Source organism: Homalodisca vitripennis, chromosome 2, assembly GCF_021130785.1.
Source record: "Homalodisca vitripennis isolate AUS2020 chromosome 2, UT_GWSS_2.1, whole genome shotgun sequence".
NCBI classification, from domain to species: Eukaryota; Metazoa; Arthropoda; class Insecta; order Hemiptera; family Cicadellidae; genus Homalodisca; species Homalodisca vitripennis.
Genome location: NC_060208.1, coordinates 181,907,961 through 181,928,009, shown reverse-complemented (window position 1 = coordinate 181,928,009; position 20,049 = coordinate 181,907,961). Strand labels below are relative to the sequence as shown.

General features: G+C 31.5%; 1 protein-coding gene across 7 annotated transcripts in view; it reads right to left on the bottom strand.

Annotated features, from left to right (window-relative positions):
* The window catches only part of LOC124355131 (transcriptional regulator ATRX-like), a 74,300-nt gene extending 63,422 nt beyond the window's left edge, over positions 1–10,878 (bottom strand). For 5 of the 7 annotated variants that reach the window (XM_046806094.1, XM_046806098.1, XM_046806099.1 and 2 more), the window contains exons 1-2: positions 10,813–10,842; positions 3,443–3,633 (exon numbers count right to left, since the gene is read on the bottom strand). In XM_046806094.1, the coding sequence (XP_046662050.1) occupies positions 3,443–3,633; positions 10,813–10,827 (206 nt within the window). In that variant the 5' untranslated portion in view covers positions 10,828–10,842. Of the gene's footprint in view, positions 1–3,442; positions 3,634–10,591; positions 10,708–10,778 lie in introns of those variants that run through there. The other 2 variants (XM_046806096.1, XM_046806097.1) reach the window with 2 other exon arrangements.
* Positions 10,879–20,049: the final 9,171 nt, after the last annotated feature.

Sequence of the window (20,049 nt, the reverse complement as noted above, 5' to 3'; positions counted from 1 at the left end):
AACATTTATTGAAGACCCACATACATCGCTCAGAAAAGCTGCACAGCAACATGATATGCACCCTATGTCTGTGAGTAAGATTTTGAAAATTAATAAATACAAACCATTTAAAGTTCATTTAGTCCAACAGTTAAGTGAGGATGATTACGACAGAAGAGTTGAGTTTTGTGAACTTGTGATGCGCAAATGTGATGACAATAGAGATTTTCTGACCAACATACTATTTTCTGATGAGGCAACTTTTTTCCTAAATGGCAATGTTAACAGGCACAATTGCCGTTACTGGGCTAGTGAAAACCCACATTGGATTACTGAGTCCCATTCACAGCAACCACAAAAACTGAACGTATGGTGTGGAATTTTAGGTAACAAAATTGTTGGACCCTTTTTCATCAATGGAAATTTAAATGCCGAACTTTACTACAATTGTATGCTCCAAAATGAAAATAATCCCAGCTATTCAAATTGCATCAGGAGAATACTTTGATAATGTATGGTTTCAGCAGGATGGTGCTCCACCCCATTATGGGAGACAGGTAAGAGAGTATTTGGATTTAAGGTTTCCTCATAAAATGGATTGGCCGAAGAGGAGAAATCGAATGGCCTTCCAAGATCTCCGGATTTGTCACCAATCGATTATTTCCTATTGGGGTCATTTAAAATCCAATGTTTATAGAAGAAAGCCTCATAATTTGGAAGACCTAAGAAACAGGATTATAACAGGAGATTGCTTTGATAACTGAAGAAAATGTTAGGCAACTCTGTCGAATCATTTTACACAAGATTGGCTCATTGTCAAACCGTAGAAGGAACACAGTTCGAACAATTGCTTTGACACCAAATGCAGATAAAACGTTTGTTGTAAGACTTTTCTAACAGCATACATTATTTTTTATTTGTAATAAAGAAATCAATAAACATAAGTATTTCCATAATTGTACTGTAATAAAAACTGGCAAATTGTGCTAATAGAACCAGCTTAAAATGAAATTTTTTGTTTTATTTAATTGAACATTTAAAAAAAATGCTAAAAAATTAGTGTAACACATTTTGTGGCAAGAACCATGTTAAAATTACATTGTTGAACATCAGTAAATTTTCAATACTAAAAATGCTCTATTTTCTGATAGAATAATTCCTTTGAGATGCGGTTTGTGGCATTCAATTCAGTAAGCTATTACCTTTAAAATTTATGTATCACAAGGTATAGGCTTCCATTAAGAATATTCACGATACCCTCGGCAGGACGTCCCCCGTTGGTGTGACATAACAAAACATTGTTCCAAAAAGTAGATGCCCAATCTCTATCACGATTGTAAGAGGTTTCAAAATTTATATTTAAATTATTAAAGGATATATTTGGGTGTTTCCAGACATAATATACACCCTGTATTAAAAGCTAAAACAGGAAATAAGTATAAACCAACACAAGGTCTGAATTGTATAAAAGTGTTAACAAGTGTTAACAGTCTCTTTAAAAATGAAATATAGGAAAAATTGAGTAGACAAGATTATAACCTCAAATAAATAATACGTCATTAATATATTAATGATTTACTATTTATTAATTTTTTGTAATATTAAAAAGAAAATTATGGATAAATGCATTTAATTTAAAATGAGTCATTTTGATCATTTTTTTCTTACCATTTAGAAAAAGGCTATAGGGACAGTTTAAAAATAAAGAAATAAAAAGGATAATTTTTGTACGAATACTTTATGATAATGGATGTAGTGGATGGGTTGAATAAGGTGAAGCATGAAGTATGGTTAGTTTTGCATAAGTGATTGATATAATGGTCTTAACACCAATGATACTATTATATTATAATAAATTGTAATTTCTCCTTTTAACTGATGAAATAAAAGTTTCATTAAAGATATTAAAGTCTAGGAAATACCTCAGATGTTCACATAGCATATTTGAGATGAAAAACCAATTTGTTGTAAAAAAGTTTTATTCAATAGAGAGTTATGAATGATGTAATTTTTCTGGGAGTATTTAGATAAAACCTACAAAACCAATCTTCCAATCACACCTCTCTTAGAATGAATAATGAATATGAACAATGCAATTTTATTCCAAAGTTATTATACAAAGAAATATTTACAAATATTTCAATAACATTGGAATATATTATAGTTAGTCACTTTTACCAGTAGATTGTACTAGGCTGGTAAACTTTTCGACAAATGAAGATGCTAAAGACATTGAAAGAAGTTAACTTGGTAATAAAAATCAAGCAATAACAAGAGAGTACACAAAGATTCAAATAAAAAATATGATTCCCTGAACTACATCTTCAGCAATAATCTTAGCAACAGACTCGACTTTGTTTCTTGTTTGAAGAATCTTATGGTGAGCTGTAGTGCAGTTTCTTGAAACTACAGTTAACTAAAACTTACATTCATTTGACAATAACCCAGGAATAACCCCAACAACTATTCATCTTATCTATAGGACAAGACTTGGCTCCAGCCATAGATTAAGTAAACTCGTAGCAGCCTTTCAAAAAATGAAATGGTGAATAAATTTTATTTAAGCTTTTGAAAATACAATTCTTTACTGAATTGCAAAGGAGTTGTTCTTTTAAAGAATAATAGGATTTTGGACATTTGCCATCCTTATTGTTACAAAAAGTATAACAATTCATTTCAAAGATTGATTTGATTTGAAGTTTTCAAAGTATTACAACAGTATTCAGTGAGTAGTTTTGTTGTTATTAGCAGTAGTACAGTGGTTTGTAGACTTAATTGTTGTGTAAGATATTACATTATTGGCTGCTGATACCAAACGACTTGGCCGATTTAAATTTTTTTCACAAAAATACACATTTTTTATGAGCTTCAATTGGAGGTGTCACATGGTATTAGTTGCCATTTCAAAATTTTGACTTTGGATACGGGGAGGGGGCATGGGGGTGAGCACCCCTATTTTGAAAATATTTGTTTTTGTTCCCCCAATTAGTACTATACACTCCCCTTTACAGAATTTTGATACTTGGGCTATAAGTCTTTTAATAAGAGTTTGAAGTTTTCATATAACTCCTTATAATATATCTTCTATACTATCAAAGGGCCAAATAGCCCAGCATTTACTTTGCCTGGATCTTAATACAACGGTGACAATGTAGATATATGTTGTCTCTTGACATTCTATAAGTGTAGGTTGGGGAGCTGTTATTTATATTATTCCTAGATAATTGAACGGACTAAAACCTGTAAGAGTACATTATTTTAATAAATTACTAATATTTGAGTATTGTTACCTGCAGAAATAACTATGGTATTTTTATAAGTGTTTAGAGAAATGGCAACAAACATGTATACAACAAATTTGTTAAATTGGTTGGTTTTAGATGTTGTACCCTGGTGACTGAGATCTAGACAAGGGTAAAATTTATTCTCATTCATTGTGAACAAATAAATGGTAAATACTTACTCATCAGATAACTTTAGTCCAGGCTCAGTGGACTTTGATTTAATGTTAGGAATCATTGATTTAAGTTTCCTGATAGGAAAAATGGGGGAAACTTCCCTGAAAGCCGCTTCCAGGCTCATGGTGTTGCGACAAGGCCTTGGAGTGCTTGTCATTTCAGGTAACTGTGAGTACCTTCTTTCCATGGTACACTCCTGTAGACAATACATTTCAGAATAGAGTAAAAAAATATACACACGCACACACACACACACACACACACACACACACACACACACACACACACACACACACACACACACACACACACACATCTTTTGCAAGTACTTTTTCAAGTAATAGTAGTATTAATATATTTTAAGTATAGAGTTTATAAATTACCTCAATTAATTATTTTATTTAAATTCTGTTCACTTTTTATTTAATTTTCAAGTAAATATTTCTTCCTAATAACATAAATATATTAATCTTCAACACTAAAAGCCTGACATGATTTTCCATATCGGTATTATTAAAGTGACTAAAAAATGTCTTATCTTTGTTATTTATTGGCTTATATTTTCTGTTTTGTGAAAAATATACATAGGTATTTTATATTCTCAAAACTTCTTAAAATGAGAAAAAAATATTTAAAAAAAATCTTATTTGGTTTTTTTTTGTAAACTTTTAGTATAATTAATAAAATGTCCTATCTACCATTTCAATCTCCAAAATATAAATTTTTTTTTTTAGTATATTTTATTCAATATTCCAGTAGACCAGATGTAGCTACTTAATGAAGTTCATTTATTTATTCTCAGGGATATTGTTACATTATTTTTATGATTAAAATCTGAAACATTAAAAAATTATAAATTTTATTAAGGGCTACACATTTAATAATTTTGTTTGTTCAGTTAAGCAATACAATAGAACATTAAATTAAAATATGTAAAATATATACAATAAATAAATAAAACAGCAACTGAAACTAGGTCTCATCATTATAATAAATTTTCTTATAATATATATAAGAATAATAATAATTATGATTTATATATATATATATATATATATATATATATTATATATATATATATATATATATAAGTGTCTAATATTAATACATCAAAGACAAACCAGTTAGCATTTGGCAGAAGACAAAACCAAGTCTCAACTCTTCCAGAAATGGAAGTGAAACCACAGGCAAAATTTCTAGGAGTGACTATTGACGAAAATATGTCATGGACATCTCATTTTGATGTCCTGTGTAAGAAATTGAATACAAGCCTTTACATCTTAAAATGAATAATAGCCATCAGCAACACTGCAACAACAAAATCAACATACTTTGCCGTATTTGAAACGCACATACGATATGACATAGCTATCTGGAGAGGAATATCTCAAGGGAACCTACAAAGAATTCTGCGTCTTCAGAAGCAAGCGATGAGGATCCTAAATTACCTGGGACCAAGAGACACCTACAGAGGATCTTTTACAGACCTCAGAATTATGACCGTGATATTGCTCTATATCCAGGAAGTTATTTTCATGTTGATGAGAAAACTTACCTCAAGCAGCCGACTTCCACAACTACCGCACCAGACATAGCCTACTGCAGACTTAGCATCTACCGGCACACCATCTCACACTGTACCAAAAGAAACCGTCATATACAGGCCAGAAGCTGTTCAACCTACTACCGGCAGAAATGAAGATTCTCACAGGAAAGAAACTAAAGAAATCGCTGACTGAATGGCTGACTTCAAGACCCTTCTACACATTGGAAGAATACCTGCACTGGGAAGATTTTTAAAAAAGAAACCTTGCATTTTAACTTTATAAACCACTATATATACTCTTGTGCAAACATTATTATTGTAAACATTACAGACAAGAAATTATTGTAAATTGACGCTATACATTTCTCAAAGATATTGTAATAAAGAGTTTCTGATTGATATTCTAAACATTTTGTCATGGAATAGAATGCTCTTTGCTCAAGCAACTGATGTAGATTTTTTCAGAATTTACTTGAGCAAGTCATGTCCATATATATATATATATATATATATATATATATATATATATATATATATATGGACATGACTTGCTCAAGTAAATTCTGAAAAAATCTACATCAGTTGCTTGAGCAAAGAGCATTCTATTCCATGACAAAATGTTTAGAATATCAATCAGAAACTCTTTATTACAATATCTTTGAGAAATGTATAGCGTCAATTTACAATAATTGATGGATATATATATATCCAAACCAATCTTAAACACAAAAATCGAGAGAAAATTTTTAACGGTTGTAAACCCTGTCAAAAACCACTTTGCGGTATGTGCAAAATTATGTCCTCTAGTCAAAATTTTAGTAGTAACATAACCAATAAAACGTATCCAATTAAAGGAACAATTTATTGTAATTCAAGTAATATAATATATCAGCTAAATTGTAATTTTTGTAATAAACAATATATTGGCCAAACCTCTAACCCTCTCCGTATCAGAATAACAGGTCACCATTACAGTATTGTTTATGGATATGACAAGCCCCTCGCTGTACATTCCAGGGAACATAATCAGGACAAAATTGAAAACTGTTACAAACTAAAAGGCATCAATAATGTTCCATTGCATGCCAACGAAAATTTAAATAGGTTTAATTTAAGAAGGAGCGAAACTGCTCACCAACTTGTTCTAAGGTCAAAATTTCCTTTAGGTTTGAACATTTGTTAATTTCAAACTTTTTTACTCTTGGTGTTTATGATGAAACATCAGCTGTGAGGTATTTTGCCCTGTTTATTATTCTATTTAAGTTCTTTTTCTTGTTTCTATTTAGTTAGTTTAATTATTTGATTTTGTAAATATTTATACACTTTTTGTTATCTGAAGAAGTATGCTGACATATGAAAATTCATAAAAAGAGTTTACCAATACATATTGATATATATATATATATATATATATATATATATATATATATATATATATATAGCAGATTAAACCAAATAAGAAACAACCTTTAATGGGTGCTTATTATGGCATAACGAATTTGTTTATATTTTGAAATAAATAATCAAATAAGCTGAAATATTTTAATTATATTTAAGATAATATTTTAATTGTCACAAAGATTCAATAAACGAAGAAATAAAAAGTACTGTGCTTCATTTTTTATTACAACTAGTCTACGTGATTAAGCTATTCCATGTTTAGTTTGATTATGAACGTTTTGGTTCTGATATAATGTAAAGGAAAAGGCAGACTTTGATGGAAGGCAGGAAGATGAACTGTGATGCCGGCAGCAAAAAGATGTTTATAGAATTCATATAATAGTCAGTACTTTCTTGAGCTCAGATTATGTTGAATAATTTGACATGAAAATGTACCGATCACAATTATACCTCCGACCATCAGTGTAGGCTTAGGTCAACCTACACTTTAGGCAGAAGAGCAAACACGTCCCTCAAGATAGTGGCCTAACTAAATTCAATCTCAGACCATGTTTCTGCTCTGACATTAATGGGTATTGCAACGATTAACTAAATAAGATAAGGTTTACAATCACACTGTTATCTATCTATATGTATCTCTATCTTCACGTAATCATTTAACATAGCATTTTGTTAACATGGGCTAATTTGCTTCATTCAACATTTTTTTAGTTTTAGTAATTCAGACACCTAAAATACATCTCAAATGTTATTAAAAAAAATGTTCACTTGATAATATTTCAATAGTAAACAAATATAAGTTACGGAAACAGGATTTTTCTGGACATTTGCCATTGTTCAGTGAAACAAGAAATCAGTAACACTACGTTTCGAGATCTGCAATCTGATCTCTTCTTCAGGTAAATAACTAGAACCTAATACATAAACCCAGCAGGGATCACTTCTGGCTGGTTTATACCTACCAGTTGAACCCACCACTGGGCACAGCAAAAACCGATGTGCCACTTCAATCTGGGCAACCTTATGGATGTCCAGTAGCGGCACATCACTAACCGCAAATGTTGAGATTCTGGGATTCATGGGCAATTCGATAGGTCTAGCCTACTGTGGAGGATGGCTGTTGGAGTTGGTGGGGTTTGTTCCCTTACCTCAGAGGCTCTTGTTAACCTCAACAAGGGTGTGCCACCCCCTGCCTACTTTGACTGGAGAGGCTGGTTCACAGCTGGCCTCCCTTCTTCCGGGGTGATTTTGAGATGTAGTGCCCTAATTCTTCCTCATGGATCTCGATAGGAGGCGGCCCCTACTCCCTAACCTTACCCATCCTGAATATCCTATCACTCCGGAAGCAGCGCAAAGGTCCTTACAGGACTAAATGCAATTTATAAGCTTCTTGTCCTAAGAGAACAAAAAAAAAAAAAAAAAAAAACCTAATACATAATTATTACAAACTAGATTAAAATAAGCAAATCATACCAAAGCGCAGTGTTACTGATTTCTTGTTTCACTAAACAATGGCAAATGTCCGGAAAAATCCTGTTTCCTTCACAATACTTCCATTGTCAAAATAACCTTCAAACAAAGAAATGTAAGTTGATCCAATAATAACTCAGAATTACCAATCTAGGCATACACTAAAAGTAGCCTATGGCAAAATGTCTTAAAAAGAAAAGAAAACATTTGGTACAAACTCTATGCAAGGCCTACGTCATATGGCAGATCAACAGAACGGGCCTATCCCGTTAGAGAACCCTGCTGGTATATGGAGCATGTCACACAGCCACGGCAAGATGACATACACAGAACGGGCTCGTCGAGAAATAGCAGACCGCCCCTGTGCTTCCCTACCATTCGGACCCATCCTGTGCATCGCCTTCATCTGAGTCTAGTTTTTTTTTTCTAAACTTACATTTCTATACTTTTCAACGGAAACAAATTACTACGATGTAATGATTTGTGAATTTAGACATAATGTAAATAGCTTTATTTTATGTTATTTCAAACAATAATTTCATCTTTACATTAATTAAGATGAATCCTGGAAATTAACAGCACAGATTTAAAATGGTATCTATAGGCTACATAAAAAAGTGCTGGAATAAATTTGTATACAATTACATTTAACTATATTATTAAAAACACAATAGTTTAGAACTGCAGATAAAATCAGTGATTAAAAAAAATTGTTTTATTGTAAACTGAAAGCCAGTGTTTATAATATATTGAAACATTTTAATTGAAAATCAAATGTTACCCTAGTAGTACAGAAATACATTTCAAATGAAATTAATTCTACATCATCGTGTCCCCACCTCTGTAGACGTTCATAATAAGATCTGATTGACATTTTATGGTAAGCTAGTTAGAAAATTGGATAAAGTTTACTTAAGCCATATTACATAAAACGATCTCAAACCATTTCTAACAATTACTTAAAATAGTATAATTTTATTTCCAGAAAAAATTTTAAAGATTGCTAATCTTATATTGCACAAAAATTATTAAAATGTTTTAAGTTAGGTCACATCTTTATTAGTTCATTGATCTAGGAGACAGAGAGGAATCAGTGTTTCTGGGTGGAGAAGGATAACAAACTAAGGGGGGATAGTTTTGAGAGGAGATACAATGTTTGTCAACACTCACGTAAAAATTTGACCTGAAAGAATAAGTGTACCAATTGCATTTGAAGGCAATTTAAGATTTTATTTTTTAGGTCTCAGTTTCAACCTCCATGGTGAAGTTTACTGATCATTCTTCCATTGTTATTTCAGTTATGTTGAGTACTGCACAACTTTTATGGGCATCTCGACCATTGCTATACGTGATTGGTTAAATTTGGTTGCATGGTCATTTATAGAAAGTCATTGTAATTCTAGTATGTAAAGATTGTGAGTGATGGTTTTCTACAAGGCCTATTCAATGGAAAAGTTAGTGTCGGAGTGCACTTTAAAGTATATTATGATAAGGTTGAGGGTTGAGTATGATAATCAGACCTGGTTTTTTATATATTGATAATGACAAACAATATTATGTAGTTATAAATATCGATATAAGGAACCGATAGCGAATTTTTAATAATAACCAACTTGTATCAACTACATACACACACTTTTTCATATAGTAAACGTATTGTCTTTTATACTGCATATTTCCTGTTATAAGTGATTGTTAAGTTGTTATCATTTTATAAGTTTTTCCTATTTCCAGCTCTAATTGATTGTCTGATCGCTATAGCTCCTCTACTATTTATGAGATTGTCACTATGTGTATTATATTAATTCAAAATATGATTGTTATTATGTTGATAGGCTCATATTTCATAAATTAATATTAAGTATCGATGATTATACTAATCTATATAACAACAGTCTGCTTATCGTAGTCTACCCATGTGTTATTGTTGTGTCAGAATAGACAGAAAATACATCGTGTTTTCTTTTATTTCTTCATGTGAATATATAAACTTATTGTGTACTTCTACACTAGGCCACTACCTTGCTACATAGAATAATATGGTTAGGTGAGTTTCAAGCATTAGGGATCAACCTGTGGGAATTTTATATTTTACAGATAGGTACTATCTCCGGGGATGTTTTTTGTTTGTTGCCATCAGTGGGTACAGCACTAGCACAGTTGCTGCCATAGCACGTGCTACTGGAGAGAGGCACTACTGTCAGCAACTATTAGTTCCTTTTTCAAGATATAAAAATACTTGTTGGCCTTAATGGCCTAAATTGTATTGTTTATTAAATTTACTTTTAAAGCATTTACCTTTTGAAAAACATTAAATGTTGTTATGTGGCTAAAGTAAACATTTACCAGAAAATTTTTCTTTCGTATTGGATAAACCCAATCTATTCTGATTGTGTTATACTAAAGACTTCAAAATACTAAAGAACAAATAATTTAATTCACTGGTAAAACAATAACCCAACTCATGTCCAAATAACCTGTTGAACTTGTCAAACTGACATTCACTCCTAAAGCATGGAACAAAGCGTCAGTCATTCTCAATGGCACTTGTGTGACATGTACCTTAAATTATAAAGACCAGATAATTTTAAGCACAACATAATCTTAGAAAGCCTACCGACCTATTAAGGTGAATCTTGGACATGGACTGAATTAATGTGGTGACAATAGTTTACTATCATTAGGCCTATATCAGAATTGATTGAGCTACTTTTGTTCAACTGAGACATTCACTTACCACAATCTAAAAATCTACAATCTACTTCCTTCAGGTAAAACAGAACTGAATTTAAACGGATAAATTCATTTATTCCTCACCAAATACTAGAAATTCATCAAATGTTTACAAACGTCAAAGATTCGCCTTGAATTAATCTACAGAGGCTTAAAATATAACAAAAGCAGAAAAATAAACAAAATCTTACTTATTTAGTGAAAACAATAAGGAATTGACCTCACTTCATAATAATTCATCAAATACCAATACCAGTCTAGGCATGATCTTATCTTCTAAAACTTCAAATAATCCAAAATCTCCCACTAACCAATACAAATGCCTCAGAGGCTAGGCGCGATCTTGAGATTTGTTTTTTTTTCTAAATGCCTTACGGCTGACTTGGCATTTACACCATAAAGTCAATTTTCACTTAAAAGAATGTTTTGCACTGGTTTCATCTGCGATTGCCTTCGATCATTATTTCACTATTATGCTATGTTTCTTTTTATGGTTGGTCAGAAATCGATTTATTTCCTTATATATAATCTTTCATCAAAACTAGATTAAAGTTTTTTGAGTTTTTCTGAGATAATCATCAGGTATTCTTCTAATTTGTTGGGAAAACATGAGTTTCTTGCATATTCAAATTGTGGACATTTCATTAGAAGATGATCCGCTGTCCTCATTTACTCCTGCAGTGCAATTTAAGCACAGAGGAGTGAAATAAAGTTTTCATTAGATGAAGAGTTTTGTTAACTGTGACATGTCCTATTCTTAGTCTGATTATATTTACTATTTCCCTTCTGCTAAGTCTCATATCTTGGTACCATGGTAGTAAAGGGACTGATAGGTTGTACACACTCGATATACCACCTGGCCTTTGTTGTATATAGCAACAAGTTGTTTTTTTTCTTCGAGTATCTTCCTCTTTTGAAAAGATTTGAGGTCAGTTAATGGAAGGGCGATGTCCTTGAACAGATATTCCATTCACCACTGCCTCTTTTGCGAGCTTGTCAACCATTTCATTATATTTCAAACCCACGTGGCTAGGTATCCACTGAAAGGTTATTCTATTCTTGGAGTCTACACAGTTTTTTTATTATTTCAAGAGACATGTTATCTTCTATTATGCCATCACATATACTTTGAAGTGATTTGATGGCAGAAAGAGAATCAGTGCAGATTAATATGTCACAGTTGGGGAGGTTATTCATAAGCTGAGAACACATGTATAGAGAAAAAAGCTCAGCTGTATAAATCGATGCATTTGGTGAAAGTTTATATTTCTTTTCCACAATCATTTGTGGTATCAAAATTGCTGCTCCTGAAACCTTCGCCTGTTTTAGAAACCGTCTGTAAATATTTTGATCCTGTCTCTATAGGTTAAGTTGATCATTTGGTTAACTATCTGTTGGAAAACTTCCGGAGAATTATTTTCTTTCTTAGTTAAAATTTTATCATCTATTGTATCATTAATCTGTACAGAAATGTTTGCTAGTTGAGGGGGAAATTCCCAATCAGTAGATCTGAATTTTGACTTATTCATTTCAGGAAAGTCTGGAAATGAAGTTAAACCATTGAATCTATGGCCGCTCAATATATAGAGTGGAGTCTTTTTACATTTCCAGTAAGGGTTGATGTTGATCAGTAGTTGTAGGTATAGGCATCTGTATTTTTGGTTATCAATATCTGTGATAGTTTTATACACAAGTCTTTCCGTTAAAACCTTTTCTTCGCAGGTTTTAAAGAAAGATTCTACAGCTGATTCAGATTGTAAGGCGATTATATGAGATGATTTGAGGGCTCCTAAAGCTATCCTTAAAGCTTGGTTTTGAATTTTTTTATATTTCTAAACAATCTGTGTTGCTGAAACAGTTCCCAAACAGAAACGAGCAGTAATCAAGTTTAGATCTAATTAAGCTTTTATAAAACTATTAAGTGCGATATGAGGATAAACACCGTTTCTTCCACAGGTAATCATCTTGATGATATTCAGATCTTTTACTGCATTGGTTTATTAAGTTGTTTATTGTGTTCATCAAATTTTAATTGATTATCGATCGTCATACCGAGCATTTTAACTCTTGACTCAATTGGGAGTTGTTGACCTTCAACTTATAATTATTTATAACATTGTTTATCCTCTTTTTTCTAGATACAACCATAGCTTTGCATTTACTCACACTTAAACTTAAGCTCAAAGTCATATTATTGAAAAAGGTTATCAATATTTTGTGGTGAGTGCGGTCTGCATTTTAACCATTACTTGATTCAATTTTTTTTTTACTTGAGTACAAAGCCACATAATCAGCATATAGTAGGGATATGACTCCTTCAGGCAAACAATTTATTTATTTCTGCCAAATATAATGAGAATAGCAATGGGCTCAAGGCACTTCCCTGAGGCAGACCTTTACAGGTCACTCTAGATATGATTGCCTTGGTTTGAAACCAAATTAAGTGATCTACCCACAAGCCACTTTTGACAATGAATGATAAACTTTTTGGGGAACACCATAAATGTACATTTTTCTAAACAGATAGGGTAAATATATTTACACTATCATATGCACATGATATGTCTAGGACTTGTTAATATTAATGTTTCGTTTAAAAGTTCGAGCAGTTTCCATATCCTGTATTATGTTTAGTACATAGTCGGCGCATCCTTTGATTCTTCTCAAATCCATACTGATGTTGAGGGAATCAGATTGTATTTCTCTACACACACATTCTAGTCTTTTCTTTATCATACCATTCCATCACCTTAATAAAAACAGAAATCAAAGAAATCGGGGCGGTTACAAAGAAATGAGATTTTGTTACGACGTTTTTGTTTTGAATGGGAGCACTAACCATAGAAGAACGAAACCCAAAGAGTATGAAATAATAAAAACCACCAATTATTCAATTATACAAATTCTACTATGTATGGGCGATCTAATAGATAAAATCATCCTACTTATAACAGATGGATGTTTTTATCTGTGGCGGTATCCAAGAGTGTTACTAACGAAATAAAGTAATATCTTTGATTATGTTTCAAGTCAGTGACATTATTCTCTACTCTGTGGCACTACATCAGTTCCCAACGTACGGGTAGATTTTATACATTACAGGAAAGAAAATTGTATTTTAATACCTGGTTACTCATTTTCTTTGCATGCCTTTCATAGAAAAGGGTAATTTTAAAAAAAGCGCCGGTTTCGATATATCAAATTAAGAGATTTATTTTAATACAAATATTTAAAATAAATACATTAACATGTTCATATAAACTTCCGATTTCACGTATGAGAGATGAAGTCATACATGTGGCCTCCTCTACTGCGCTGGCCAAACAACTCTGTCCACGAAATTTTATTATGACTGCACGACAAGTTTTCACTCACGGTTTAGTCGACAACTCAATCATCAATTATATCAACTCAAACTCATGATGATTGGTCTATTTGAAAACAACAATAACTTCAGATGGTCCTAGGATGAAAGATACAAGGTATCAAGTCACTCGACCTCGATGCCAATGATGGTAGGGAAAGTCCGAGAATTACTCTATTCTAGGAACAGTTCACGGAATAACACTATTGTTTCGCTGGGCAACGTGCCATGTGGTACCATCCTGAGAAACCATTTTGCTCATCAATGTCCATTCCAGCCAAATGAGGCTTACAAACATTTTCCTAATCTTGTACGTATCGTAATCATTTAATATCACTGCCTGTCCCTATTGATGTTCAAAAGTACAAGGTCGATGACGCCGCACGACACAACAAACCGCATCAAAACTGTGGTTTTTTTTCAAGTGGCCAATCAAAAACTGCGTGTGTTATTTTTTACCTCCTAGTGATCTGACACTTTCCAAAATGTTGCGTCAACTGAATTTTTATAGAGGTGATATTTGAGATCGTACGGAAGATTTCTCCGTACGAAGAACATCTTAAACCCAATTGTGAGAACGGCGAGTATTGATTTTCGATGGGCTAACAGCCACACTGTAACGAACCAACGCGATGTTCTGTTTAGTTCGTCACAACGACACGTCCAGAAATTTTGAATGTCGATTTTGAACCCAACTCAAAGTACGTTTTTATGAGTGTGCGAACTGTTACTTCATCGTGCTTCATTACGCTAGTGTACGCGAAGTAACCTTTTGGCAGTAGCCGCATAGCTCCCTCATATACTATGACAAAACGGATAGACGATTAACACTTGATGCGGTACAAGTAAACGTTTCGGATGTTTGGAAACAGAATGCTCGAAGAACGAGAAAATACCAGCTGACGACAACCGATGGGGAATGTTTGCAAAATTATAGACGGAGTCAAACATTGTTTGCAACTGACAACGAAATGTTATCAGTCATATTAAAGACCATGTACTTTTTTATGATTTTATTATGAAATAGCACAGTCATTTTAAAGAGTCCCTTTACAACGCAAATTCTAAACAGACGTTAAAAAACATTCCTAAAATAGGTTTATTTATAGTTGTTGACTATAAATATTCAATAAGCATAGTTCATGTCAGAATTAAATAGCAATTTAAATATCAAATGTCATAGTATATTAGTTTGTGACAAATTGTTTAAAATAACACGCTATTCATCAAGGCATTATAACATTCATGCAGCTAACATTGCTTCAATGCGGTTTTAAATCTGCCAAGTGAACATAATGTAACTTACTACACTGGGAGTTCCATTAAATTAGGACCTCCCGACTGACGTATAGAAAGACTTGAACTACTTAACCATTATTATGGTACATGCGTACATGAATATTATTACTTGTCTTAATATTAAGGTCATGCACATGCTCAATACATGGCCATGCTGGTCATGGTCATGCTATCGGACAATACTTTCTTTTCGGAACTACCTCCATATTTTAATGGTACCTAACGTAAGTTTTGGAGTCCTGAATCAAGAGCAGAATTTTTCTTGGATGGAATCTCGAGATCTATAGTCAATAGGTTCACATTATTGGCCAATTATCAAGACAGGATGTTTGTGTCCCGAGGACCGTTTACGTTTCTACCTATCCAGAATAGCACGCAAACCTGCGATAAGCATCGAAATTTCCACCTGACTTCTGATAGAAATAATTGTATCATGATAAAAGGAGTCTGTCCTCCAATATTATAGAGATTATTTTTTTCTCAATTTCTATACACTTCATTTTGGATTGAATTCGAAATATTGTGACAATATTTAAACCTGGTTATTGTTCTCGGAAACGCCTGATGCCAGTATAGTAAAACGGAATCTAAGAACTTTGTGTATGTTATACGGGTTTAAACCCTAAAGTAATTAGCTATTTTATCAATGTGTGAGTGGCTTTACCAACAAGATTAAATAATTTTTTCGAATATCTAAGCCTAATCTTAATGGTTTTTGAATATCTGACATGGCTGAGCAAGAAATCACTTTTATAAATACAGTATAATTAAGGGTGTACTGGTATTGGTAATAATATAAGTAAATTGAGGAGTGACGGAAATCCACGGTTATAAAATTAAGAATAGTTTAGTGTTTATGAACATTAATATAGATGATCATTTTGCTTATCATTCACACTGTAGTTCCCGCCCATGCATTATTAATTGAAACCCCAGTACATTATAAAACTACTATTCAGTACACGGCTTCGCACACAATTTTTCATCAGGAACAGTTTGGTTAAAATTTGTTCTTTTCCAATTAACAATATTTGTTTTCTTTAAATGGAACTTTGAGGGACCAGAGGGGCGTATTAGCCCAGAGAGATTCAAAATAAGAGGTAGGTCTATATGTTAACCATGTAACCCTAGATGTCCCAAGTTCATTTTCAGTATTAGTCGTTGTACAGTAGTTTTACATGATTGACTAACCATACACAAACAGAAACATTAGTTTTTTTTTTTATTTGATTTTACCACAATTAATATAGATTCATTGGCATTTAATAACACAGATGTTATACTATAAGTATAATTCGCAAACGAAATATATATAAAACGAGACCAACAAATAATGTAATAACCTCACCAAGATGGCAAGGAAAAAGTTCCATTTAAAATTTAGGTTAAATTTGTGTCTCAAGACAAGAATCTCTTTTTGAAAATTAGTTAAAAATTAGGATTACGATTATGATTGCCGTTTTTCAGATATGAAAGTCAATTCATAGTAAAAAACAAAACAATTATTAGATACAGATTAAAATAAGCGACGTAAAATATGCTATTCATTGCACCGAAACCCAAAAAGTTAAGTAACTACGAAATAAAAGTTTTATTTCTTTGTTGTCATGCTTCAAACCCAGCTCAAAAATGAACATTAGGACCAAGCTCTAGTTGGAAAACTATAATATTTTTCGATATACTAATTACGGGGTTTAAAATGATTTAATGAATTACAAGTCAATTAAATTATTTAATACCATATTTGCATCTTCTTTAGCATCATTTCACATAAAATAGGTTTTTAAAAAAACGCCATTGGTTCGTAATTTTAATTAACTTACCAGGATTCATATTTACTTATTTAAAAATTTTTTTTAAAACGCTAAAACATTTCAAATGTTGATTAATGAAATGCGGTTCCTATTTCATGATAAATTGATGGGAAGAAACTCGTAAATAAAACTTAATCAATGGGTAGGTTCGTGGCCAAACTGCTGTTTTAAAAAAGTTGCTGAAAAGTTTTTACTCTTTAAAGTTACAACTTAGCAATAACATATGGCACTTTTCTGAACTGTTGTGGTTTATTTAACCCAAATTTAAATGCTTTTTATAAATTAGAACAAAAGTTAACAAAATATTTAAGTATTACAGATACACAAAACGAAGGTTCAATGAGTTGAAAGGGGAAATTAAAAATTTTTTACTTTTTTAAGTAGAATTTCAAAATTGGAATCACACAATTGTAGGGAAGTGACAGTTAACAGTTTTATGATAACATTGGGTTCAAGAGGATTCCATCCAAATGACACAACATTTTGTAGGTTTTCAGTTACGTGTTCTATGGAATTCTTTAGTATGTAAAATCGTGCCTTAATCTCCGAAAACAGGTTTCAAACAATCTGGGCTAAATTTACCAGGGTGAAACTGTTAAATTGGGTTTTCAATGTTGAAACTTTTAAAAGTTTTTTTTAATACTGTTACCTATGTAATACTCTTATTTCCATATTTTTAAAATGTGTAGATAAAACAATGATTATTAATTAAAATAGTAGTAAAATTTTAAAAAAAAAAAAATTTTTCCTTGAGTTTCATTAAAAATTATAAATTAAAAAACCAATTAAGTTGAGGGAATTATAAGACGTATTAAATTTTTGGTTTAATATTTACAACATTCACTGTCAAAAACGATAAATTGTAACACGATTTTTTTAAAAATTTTTCATGGTAAACCCCTTACATTTCCATAATTGATAGATATTAAATCCCATTTTCAATAAACAATTTTTTAAAACAGTAATAGTAATACAACACCAATATATGCCAACACGAAGATAAACAGCGAAGAACCGTATGCTTTAAAATCCCCATTAGCTCTGTCTAAGGCGCTTTTACAAAGAGGCATGAAACAATTCTTAGTTTAAACGTATATAAATATTTGATACCGTAATACACTAGCTTTTAAAAAACTTTCTGAATGTGGGGGTCAGAATGAAAAAACAGTATTAAATCAGCTGCATGTACAACCGGGTTAACTTGTTTTTTGCTTTATTTTTTGGGCAATTTCAATGAAATTTTCTAGTTTAGAAAACAAATTTTTACCAAATTCAATTTGTTTCAATCTAATGGACATTCATTAATAACTTTTTTTAATTTTGATTTACTACAAAAATTATTAAAATGTCTTACCACCATTGTTAAAGAAATTTTAAAACCCGTCAGGTGTTTTTTAAATTAAAAATAAATGCTAAAATTGATTGTTTTTTATAGGCATGATTTTGAAAAAAATAATTAAATATGCGGTTTAAAAGATGCTAGAAACAATCAAATAAACCTCATCTTATCCCTTAAAAAAAATTAAGAAAAAAGAAAATATTAATGTAATAGTTTTAATAAAAGCGAAGATCACAAATTAAACAATAATTTTCCCTTATATTATAATAAATCAGATAAAATTTATTAAATGCCGTTCTTGTTCTTTAGATCTGAAAGGGAAAATGGATTTGTTACAAAACTAATTAATTACTTTCAAAATTTCCTTATTTACTGGGGGGGATTTTATTCGGACAATGAACAGAATTAATACAAAGCTTGAAATTTATCTTTAAACAGTACTTTGGTATATAAAATTAATATAACGTAACTTTAAAAAAAATATTAAAGTCAGTCTTTCCCCTTTATACAGCTGGCCATCTTTTAATTGTTCATGTATAGGACAAACTTTCAATATACCGAATATACCCCTATTTTAATGAACTGACTACGGAATTGATTGGGTGGTTTTAAAACCCGAGATCAAATGAGCAAATTAATTAGTTTAACATTATAAAACCCACATAGATTTCTAGTCCATAAAATTTTTCATTTATGGAATCTTTAAGAGACAAGAATTTTCATCCTTCAGACCAAGTTAGTACTTGCTAAACACTTTAGAAACACTAAAATAGGTTCCCGTCAATATTTAACTTCTTTGATAATGCATAAGAAATAAAAACCAGTTGACTCTTTCATATGGCATAATCAATTTAAAAGATACAAATTGGAACCTGTCCTTCTAAAATCACTATAGAAAGATTTCACAAATTTCAGTTTACTTCCCAATAAGCTGTACATCAACTCAATTAAACCATATATTGTTTTTGAAACTCCAATATGAGGGGAAGTAAAGGGAAAATGTGAAAATTTGTTACTTGTTTAAATTGATAAAGGTATAATAAATAAGACCGTTAAAGATTCTGCCCATTTTTCATCATATTGTCAATAAAATTTTGGTCAATACCATATCTGAATTTTCTTTCAAGCCCTGAATTCTGGATTTAGTGTAAATCTAGTCTAAAAGGTTTTTAAACTCTTCAGGTTACCAAAAAATTACTTTAAATATTTTAAAATTACAAGTCCATGTTTTCAAATTTAAATGGCTTACCCAGAGTTGATTTGGGGTCATGTAATTGTGAAACTTACATGAAGGTACTAAAAGCACAAGACTATTTAAAAAATTTTGAATGTTTTATTGGGAATTATTATGCAGAGATAAAAGACAATGGTCTTTTCAATACTTTCAACCATCTGATAGCCCTCTGTCCATTTTGAAACATAAAAACCAATCCCTACAAAGGCTTCGCATAAAATTAAAAAAGGGGAAAAAAAATTGGGGTTTTTCCCGTTTTTAATTTTTTTATTGGGGGAAAAAGTTTTTTAAAAAGTTTTTAGAATTAAAACCCAAAGGGGCTACCCAAAGGTTTTAAAAAAGATTGTAAAAAGTTTTTTTATTAAAGGTTTCAAGATCTTTTTTGTAAAAAATTTTTAAAAGAATTAATGAT